This window comes from Clupea harengus, chromosome 12 (genome assembly GCF_900700415.2).
Source record: "Clupea harengus chromosome 12, Ch_v2.0.2, whole genome shotgun sequence".
Taxonomy (NCBI): domain Eukaryota; kingdom Metazoa; phylum Chordata; class Actinopteri; order Clupeiformes; family Clupeidae; genus Clupea; species Clupea harengus.
The window spans coordinates 14696127-14705601 of NC_045163.1; the positions used below are offsets into that span (position 1 = coordinate 14696127).

A 9475-nucleotide genomic window follows, 5' to 3' on the forward strand; every position below is an offset into this window, starting at 1 on the left:
CCACAAGCTACATGTTGATTTTAAAACTTGCTAGAACTTCTTATACTTCTGGTTTTACACTTCATATTTTTCTTAGTGCATGACAGAAGGGGAGCACAGTCGACTGGCAATCACCGAATCTGATTGCGCAACATAAGTCTTGCGTCCTGATGTGTCAGGAGAAAGACCGGCAGTCACACATAAAGCAGTGGCTAGGAGCCCCCTGTGGACCAGCCAAGAGCACAGCAGAGGCCTGACTATTTCAACTACAATACACTGTTTTTCAGATCTCGTTCTCTCTCTCGTTCTCTCTCCATCTCTCTCTATCTCTTCCCCCCCGCTCTCGGCTGTCAGGATCCTGACTCTGTTCTGCTGCATCCACCCACTGGCCTGTGAGTCCACACACAGACAAATGTGACACCTTCCACTCCTCCCAAAGGGCTGATTCAATCTGTGTCTGAAAACGTACCACCACCCCACGGTCGCATCCAGTCGCAGCTACCCATGCTCCCTCCGGTCTCTTTCTGAAGCCTTCCGCTGCTCTCACTGTTGTCACTCAGGAGGAGAGGAAAGAAAAAAAGAAAGAAAGAACGAAAGGTCCCTTCTTTTGTGCAGCGTGGAGAAAGAAGAGAAAAAAAAAAAAATGAAAAGGACACACACATTTTTTTCCAATTTGTACCTGCCAGTCAGGCATGGTGACAGAGCTGGCCCTCCGGTCGAGTCAATTTGCCAATCACGGGGGCATTATGGCATGTGTGTGTGACAGCATGTGACAGTGACAGTGACGGCAGGGGTCAGGCTGTCAGAGTGACAACGGCGAGAGACCAGTTACTGCAACTCACTGAAGGAGGGCACAGAAAGAAGGGATAGAGTGGGAGGGGAGAATGGGGGGTCTTTTCGCACAGAGGAGGAGAGAGAGAGTGAAAGAAAGAAAGAAAGAAAGAAAGAAAGAAAGCAAGGACCCCAGCTGTGTAGAGGAGAGGAAGCTGCTATGGTTCTGTCAAAGACAGGCAAGAGAGAGGGAGACATGCTGACAGGGTCTGAGCACCTCAGCCCATCTGAAGGGACATGGACACACACCCACTCTGCAGTCAGGCAACAGCCACGGGTCAACACAGCAATCAGCTGCAGGGACAGGGAGAGAAAGAGTGTGTGTGTGTGTGTGTGTGTGTGTGTGTGTGTGTGTCTGTCTGTGTGTGTGTGTGTGTATGTGTGTTTTGAGGGAGTTCAAAGAGCTCAGTGATGAGCAGCCTCTATCAGACATAGTCATATGCTTGACAAGCTGTAACTTGCAAAAGAAAAAGATTTAAGTAAAGCACCCTTCCCTAGCTGTCAAATGATGTGAATGGTTTTGTGAAATGGTGTTCCTTCACCATAGCAGACATCCTGTTTACTATTCTAGCACTTTCTAGCTCTTGTAAACATGCAGTACCACATTTGCATGAATAAGTGGTTGCATGAATGAATAAATAAATGAATGAACAAATGAATGAAGGAATGAACGGACACATAGTCCTTGTGTAGCATTGTTCTGCATGATCCAGAAGTATGACAGAAGTGTGACAGTACCCTCATCACAAATGGAGGGACTTCACCACCTGGAGGGACTGTGTGCAAAGCAACAACTATTTGGCTGGTTGAACTGGGCTTAGTTTAGTAGGCCTTGATCTGAATGAACCAATGTGAAGCCAAGTCTCATTGCCAGGATGTGATTTGCATTCTGTGTAATCCGTAAAATTTGGATGGTGTGTTGGTGGGTCTGAAGGCGTGATGTTTAAAAGTGTAGTTGGTAATAGGTGGAGTGTATGTGTGTGTTTGTGTCTTTGTGTGTGGGCTGTGGTTTCCCAACACTATTTCAGGCTAAAAATCACACCCAATGTTGCTCAATAATAAACACTGTCAGCTGGTGAGCGGTGATCCCACCTCTGGACTTCATGCCGATGAAGCGATTCTCCACGATATCGATCCTGCCGACACCATGCTTCCCTCTGGGTGGCGGAAACCAGGGATGGAGACAGGAGATCAAAGCTAGTTAGTTAGTAAGTTCGTTAGTACATTTACATTTACATTTAGTCATTTAGCAGACGCTTTTGTCCAAAGCGACGTACAAGGGAGAGAACAGTCAAGCTAAGAGCAATACAAACCTGGTGTAACAATAAATACTACTTTACATAAGAAAAAGAAAAACGACATAGAAAGAAAAAGAAGTGCAGCGATGTGCTAAGATTGTTTGCTAAACTGATCAAATTAGACAGACAGAGATAGGGCTCATCATCAAGGGGTTTATCAGCAGTGTGACCCCTACTCACCCAATCTCGTTGAGGTAGGTGAAGATCTCGAGGGGCGTGTCCTTGGATTTGCCGTCGCTCAGATGGGACACCTTGACTGGCACACCTGTCAAGACGAGAGAGGGACGTGAAACCCACTAGTCACAGGTGAAGAAGGTGAAACGGCGCTCTCCACAAAGTACGTCACCAGGCACCCTGCACTAAGCAGCGCGGCACCCTGACCTCCTTGTCTGTCTGTCTGTCTTATGAAGTCAGCCCCAAAGGAAATTTTTTTTTTTTAGGGGGGGGGGGGGGGGGGTTTGGGGAACAAATCCCATGCAAAACCACAACGGAGCGATGAACTCAAAAAATGACTAACACAACACAAGGTTTTTGGAAAAAGAAAAAGAAAAAACCCAGACACTTGCATTACAATACAATTCAATAGAGCTATACACTCACACAGTGACCAATAGAGCACAAACATTTTGGGCGACAGTGGGTGTATGAATGCCTGGCAATACAATGGAGCTATAGACTTACACAACGGCCAATAGAACGTGAAGTGGCGAGGTTTGCATTCTATTGGTCACTTTGAAAGTTCATAGTGCTTGAATAAAAAGACCGTGGGGAGAATAAGGGGAGCAGAGACTGAGGAGAGAGAGAGAGAGAGAGAGAGAGAGAGAGAGAGAGAGAGAAATAGAGAGAGAGAGAGAGGAGAGAAAGACAGAGGAAGAAATGAGAGGGGCTTGAGAGTCTAACCAGACAATACCTCAATGGCCTGTGAGAAGAACAGCTCATAAATGCAAAAGCCCTGTTCGCTCTGAAGGCTGTGAAATCATGGGCAGGACCTTCCCTAATGCAATTACACACCTCACCATTGCACCACTGTACCAAGCGTACAGAGCAGGAGTATGAGTATGCCTGGTTGTGTGTATGTGTGTGTGTGTGTGTGTGTGTGAGTGAGTGAAAGACAGAGAGAGAAAGTGTGTGTGTGGGTGCGTATGTGTGTGTGTCGATGTACGAGAATGAATTGGAAAGGACAGAAGAGAGAGAGGGAGAGAGCGAGAGAGAGAGGAAGGAGAAAGCGACATGTCTAAACAACATGAAACAAAATGAAACCATAAGAAGTACAAAAAGTAACCAACGCAACAAGAACACAAACCAAACCAAATAGTGAAATAAACACAACAGAACAAAGTCAAGCTCGTGCAGGAGAAAAGCAGAACAGAAACGCAAAGAAAGAAACCTAAATCTGGGAAACATGTGAACATATGGTTCCTCAACATAATGGACACTCACTTACACAGACACATACACAAAACACACACACACACACACACACAAGACACACACACACACACACACACACACACACACACACACTCCCTGGCTGTGGACACCCAGCTTTTCCGCCAGCCTTTCCTCACGGGCGCTCAACTAACTCCCATAAATAAATCACTGTCAATAGGAGGCTTATTCATGGGCCCAAGTGAGCATCGCTGGGGCCAGAGGTGGAGAAGGCCTAACAGACTGGGCCTGGGCCTGGGCCTGCTGGGGGGAAGAGAGTGGGGGCGCAGGAAGAAAAGACCGGGAGGGAGAGGGGAGAGAATCTTTTGATTTGAGAGAGAGGGCTTGGAAAAAAAAGAAAGAAAGAAATAAAGAGAGAGAGAAAGAAAGAAAAAAAAAAACTGCTGATAGTTGTCTATCCCTCCGCCTGTCCAATCCTTCATTTGCATTTAGCATGCTTGCAGTTGCCAATCAAGCCTCCAGTGCAAGCGAGGAGAGAGACACAGAGAGAGAGAGAGAGAGAGAGAGAGAGAGAGAGAGACAGAGACAGAGACAGAGAGACAGAGCAAGTGAGAGAGAAAAAAGGCGCATTTCTGCTGGCCTTTGAGTGGCGTAAGCAGTGTAAGCCCTGTTCGAGTGACACGTAAAGGGACTTGACAAATATTTTCAGACAAGGCCTTTTGTCGGCCCGACCCCCGTTCCCATATAGCCCTGCCCCCATGGCCCGAAAGAGAAGACGACTGAGAAAAAAGGCCGAGGAGATAGCAGGGCCCTACTTCTGCCCTGGCGACAAAGACCTCTGATGCACCAAATAGTTAATAATTAGATTAGAAGTTCAAATAAATGAAAAAGCAGGGTGTGAAGGAGCGAGTGAGTGGGAGGGGAGGGGAGGGGAAAGAAAGCGCGGGAACCCGAGGGCCTCTGGTCTCTCTCTCTCTCTTTCTTTCCCTCTCCTTCCATCCTATGAGGGATCTATCGATACTGATGTGCATTCACTCTGGCTGCTTTGGCGTATAATGCCCAGAACAGTGCAGACAATAGCATAGCAGACACAGTTGTTGGAAAAATTACTCCAGTATATTTTTGCTCTCTTTTTCTACCCCCCCATCCTTTTTTTTAAGCAAGGGAGTAGAAAATGGGGGAGAAAAAGGAGGAGTGTGTGTGAGGTGGGGGGTTTGACAAGAGGAAAAAGATTTTTCTTGCATAGTTAAAATTCTTTTTTTTTTTTAAAGAATGCCTAGGCTTGTCTTTAGGAAGGGTCTGAGAAAACAGGCGCAAAGAAAGGCAAGAGGAATGAAAAAAAAAGAAAAAGAAAGGAAAACCAAAAGAAAGAAATAAAACATCCAAGAGCAGGAGGGACGACGGAGGGGTAGGGTGGGGTGGGTGGGTCCTTTGTGTAAGCCACTAAACCAGCTTTTCTCCTTCCCACTAAATGGACCGGGGGTGGGGGGTGGATAGGGTGGCCACTAAAATATCTATGAATACTGATCACAAATGTGCGCGGATCCAGCGTAGCCTTCTTTGGGGACACAATGACATTGCTGTTAGATAAAATCACATTACCAGTTCATTGGGGTGTCCATTGACTGCCTGACACACTGAGGGTTTAACATTTATGCATGCATTCCCTGGCGCTGGTTTGTCATGAAAATAACACTTTGTCGAGAGGTTAAAGGGCCATCCTGTGTATGGGGCCAATATTAGGCTGTTATAGAAATGAAGTAGAAACACTTCCCACTTCCAGCAAAGACTATTTTTCACCAACACAGAGACGGACAGACACACACACAAACATACACACACATATATTTATTTGGTTTAGAGGAAGCCTGAGTCCCTACAAAGCGATGGGTGGTGACTGCGAATCAGGAAATACATTTGTGAATTGCAGGACATTTATTTATAGCCCCTAACATAGCCACAGCGCCCTGGGGTCTGTGTGTCCTAGAGGTGCACAGCGACAGCATTATCTGTGTCTGTATCTGTATCTGTTCAACCAACAAAATGATCTGTCTCTGTATCTGTATTCGAGTAGAAGACGGGAAGTGGGCGTTGTTTATACCGGCAGTCATGTTAAATTGGGCAGATGTTGTATTTTCTAATGTAATATTCATTGGCAATGCAATTGGTGTGCCTTCAAAACATCAAATAGATTTATTTATTTGGCATACACTGTAGGAGCTTAAGGAAACCCGTGTTTTCAAACATTGAGTAGGCAAGAGGTCCTGGCAAATCATTTCACCCAAAGTTTCTGTAATTTGCTTGGCGATCGGGTGGTTGTCTGGGTATGGTGTTTCTGAACTGAACTCAGTCATTAGTGGTTGCCACTGTGTATTAGCCCTTGCTGGGGGGGCCCGGGCAGACATGGTCACAAAAGGATGTATATGGTTATGTTAAACTGATGTTGTTATGTGTTTCACATCCCTGCCTCTGCTTATTGTGGCCTTGCACAATTTGCAGCTAACTTTAGTCTCATCAGTTTCGTCCCTTTTTCTAGGGGTGCCGTAAAGTTCATTGCTAGGTCCTAAAAATAGTGTGGGGTGGGTTACACATACAAACACATACAAACATAACATACATAGAAGAGACCTGTTGCTATTTCCAAGAAACACATTTTATATACTTAGGTATTAAGCAGTATTTGAAACTGTAGCTAGCTACTTTAAGAATAAATGAAAAATGCTTGAGTAACACCATTACAAGATAATGTCATTATACACATATTAATTTCAAAATTTGGCTTTGAAATGTTTAGTAGGCCTACTATTATTTATACTGTTGATTGATACTGATGTACTTTTATTGATCGTAGAGCTGCAACGATTAGTCGACGAAATCGATTGTGAAAAATTGTCGACGATGATTTTTATTGTCGACGCGTCATAAAATATAAAAATATAAAAAAAATATTTTTTTGGCAGACGCTAGCAGAGCTACCGGTGATTTTCATTCGGCATTGCAATGCACTATAGAAAGTGCGAAATAGTGCATCTTTAACTAATAATAATTGACCATCATTGAGAAATAGCCTAGCATACAAATCATGCACCGTTTTCTTTTGCCCTCCGTTCTCATACCTTCATGTGCTGCATATCAGAAATGGCCGACTGAAAAGCGAATTATTCTGAGACGGCTCATGTTACGATGGAAACAATAAACAAAGCTAGCTTTAGTAGCTGCTGCATATGAGATATGGCTAACAGAAAAGTTGTCATTTTTCTCAATGATGGTCAATTATTAGTAGTTAAAGAAGCATTATTCCAGTATTTCAAAGAGAATGAGCTGTGGGAGCACAAGAACAGTGAGTGTCTAGCAGCAATTATCATACATATAATAACTTATAGTAAGGTTTAAGCTTACATGTTGGAAAACAGAACGTCTCATGGAGGATGCTTGCTAACGCTATTTCAGTTATGTTAAGTGCAATGGAGTGAATCAGTGAATTATCGGAGTAGCCTGTATTTTCGTTTGTTCTGAATAGTTAACCTCCTCCACTTAGCATTCTTCAAACAAAAGATTGTGGAAAAAAATATTTCATAAGTTGAATTTGAATGTCACTTGCAGCCCAGTTATTCTTGCGTTATTTTGCACTTGCAGAGGCTTGATTGCTAATTTGAGTTACTTTTAAAACTTTATTTGCACTTTCTCTTTACTTTTAAAAGCATATTTGCACTTTAATTTGTATTACTATTTAATTTATGTATTATGATGATTACATTTGTTACTCAAATACATTTGAAATTCAAATTCCAACATTTTGAGTCGTTATTTTAATTTGCTATGGAAAATAATCGTTAGATTAGTGGATTAATCGAAAAAATTGTCGATAGATTAATCGATTATCAAAATCATCGTTAGTTGCAGCCCTAATTGATAGCCTACATAAGCAGTTTTTTTTTTTTTTAATTAATGGCATTGTGTGAAACATTAGCTAGCCTACTAATATGAATACAAAATATAAATACAATTTCTTTTACTCCATATGCTTTACCAGGTAACTGTTTTAGACGTTTCTAACAGATAATGGCATAATGACCATTGCTTTGTCTTACCGAATTGTATGCTGCCAGTTCACACAGAAGTCGTACGTCTGATGATGCAAGGGGCTACAGTCGCGCCCTCTCTCACGACTCTACAGCGGACACTAAATAACAAGTCTCTTGAGGTTGCTGCTGTCTGTTTAAATAACATAATTAGTGAAAACTATCTGACGATCTGAAGAAACATATGTTAGTGGCTGATGCACAGGCACATCAGTGATGGAGCTGACGTTTTTCCCCAAAATAATCATGCGCAACTTCAGGTAGAAGAAATATCTGTTTACATCGTATTATCTGTGCTTTCCACATAACGGATTCAGATTCGGATGCATTCCTAGTGTGTCAAAGCCACAGAGCCTGAGGGTCTTGAGGTTTGTTGTCTGGACTGGACACTAAGCTCACAGACAATATTCCACAGTATAATAGGGGCTTTCGCTGTCGTTTATGTTACACATATGGGTTAGTTGAGAAAGACATCTTCATCAAGCACAGACAGACTTGTGTGTGACACACACACACACACACACACACACACACACACACACACACACACACACACACACACACACACACACAAACACAAACACAAATGTGCACTGAGTAAACCTCACTCCCCTTTTCAGATTTGTTTTGCTTCCTCGCCACCTACCTTTTCTAAACTCGAGCTCAATCACATCCGGGGAGCTGGGACTGTCTTCTGGGTTCTTGGTCATTAGGTAGAGGTCGGATGGAGCGTGGCTCTGAAAGAAAATAAAGGAATGAACGAATGAACGAATGAATGAATGAATGAAGAAATAAAAGAGGGGAACAACTGTGGATATGAACATAAAATAATGTGTATAATAATGATAAAATCTCACTATAATACCATGTATAGTGTGCATAATCTGATCACGCTCCCCTAGAGCCACCATTACCTGTTCTCAGACAGACTTTATATCCCTCCAATAACTTTGACATTGACTATTCGACTCACAGCCAAAGCTCAACAGCACACATCTGACCCATACCTGAGCATGGATAAAACTGACTGGGCCGCTAATATTGCCAGGTTCACCACATCTATGAAAACTTTAAGTAAGAAATCTTCTGATGTTAATTGTGACTTGAGTTTATCACTGTCTGTTGTACTACCATATCGAAAAAGGGACAGAAAGACTTTAGCGAATAGACATACTGTATGCAAAATACAGATTTGCTGCGTCTTAGTTGTGCGGCTATTGGAACAAAATACAAACAACCGCATATTGAAAAGAAATAGAACTGTTAAAAAACACAAACGAAACACTACAACAGCAGAATAACCTGGCCACTAACTCCTTCAGTAGTGTGCTGTGGTATTCTATGCCCTTGTGTCGCTTACTGTTATACTCTCGCAGCTTGTCTGCAAAACAAGCAGAAGTCAACAGAGAGGATGGCAACCAGGTCCTGTGTTCATGAACTGGCAACAGGAACTAACAGCAAAACATGATCTGCCATATTTGTACCGGTCCAAACTGGACTTTAGTCTTGGTAAGAAGCACATACAGTGTAATGTCCCTTGAAGTTCTGTGGCACTTCAAAGCTGGGAGATCGTCCGATTGTCTGCCTTTTCGATATTACAAACTGTGAGGTCATTAATAAAACATGTCAAAAATGACGTAAAATGGACTGTAAGGGTCACAACGAGGGTTGTGCGATGTGTGATCGAGGAAAGGAAAAAAAACACACACACTGGACTTGAAATGCCATCAAGATCTAAGTGAAATGACAAAAAAAATCAATGTCCCATTTTTCCCCTCTGTTTGGTTTCATTTTCCCCAAGCTGCCCTTCACAGTAGGGGGCCGTGAGACACAGTGATGCACCAAGAGATGGAGGGCAGACCACCCCCCCCCCACCCCTCAAAAGGAGTCTCACAC

At 43.2% G+C, this 9475-nt stretch overlaps 1 protein-coding gene across 6 annotated transcripts in view; it reads right to left on the bottom strand.

Moving 5' to 3' along the window:
• The window catches only part of ass1 (argininosuccinate synthase 1), a 34953-nt gene that overhangs the window by 10221 nt on the left and 15257 nt on the right, over positions 1 to 9475 (bottom strand). For all 6 annotated transcript variants that reach the window (XM_031578226.2, XM_031578225.2, XM_031578229.2 and 3 more), the window contains exons 9-11: positions 8226 to 8316; positions 2289 to 2373; positions 1903 to 1967 (exon numbers count right to left, since the gene is read on the bottom strand). In XM_031578226.2, coding sequence (XP_031434086.1) covers positions 1903 to 1967; positions 2289 to 2373; positions 8226 to 8316 — 241 coding nt within the window. The remainder of the gene's footprint in view (positions 1 to 1902; positions 1968 to 2288; positions 2374 to 8225; positions 8317 to 9475) is intronic.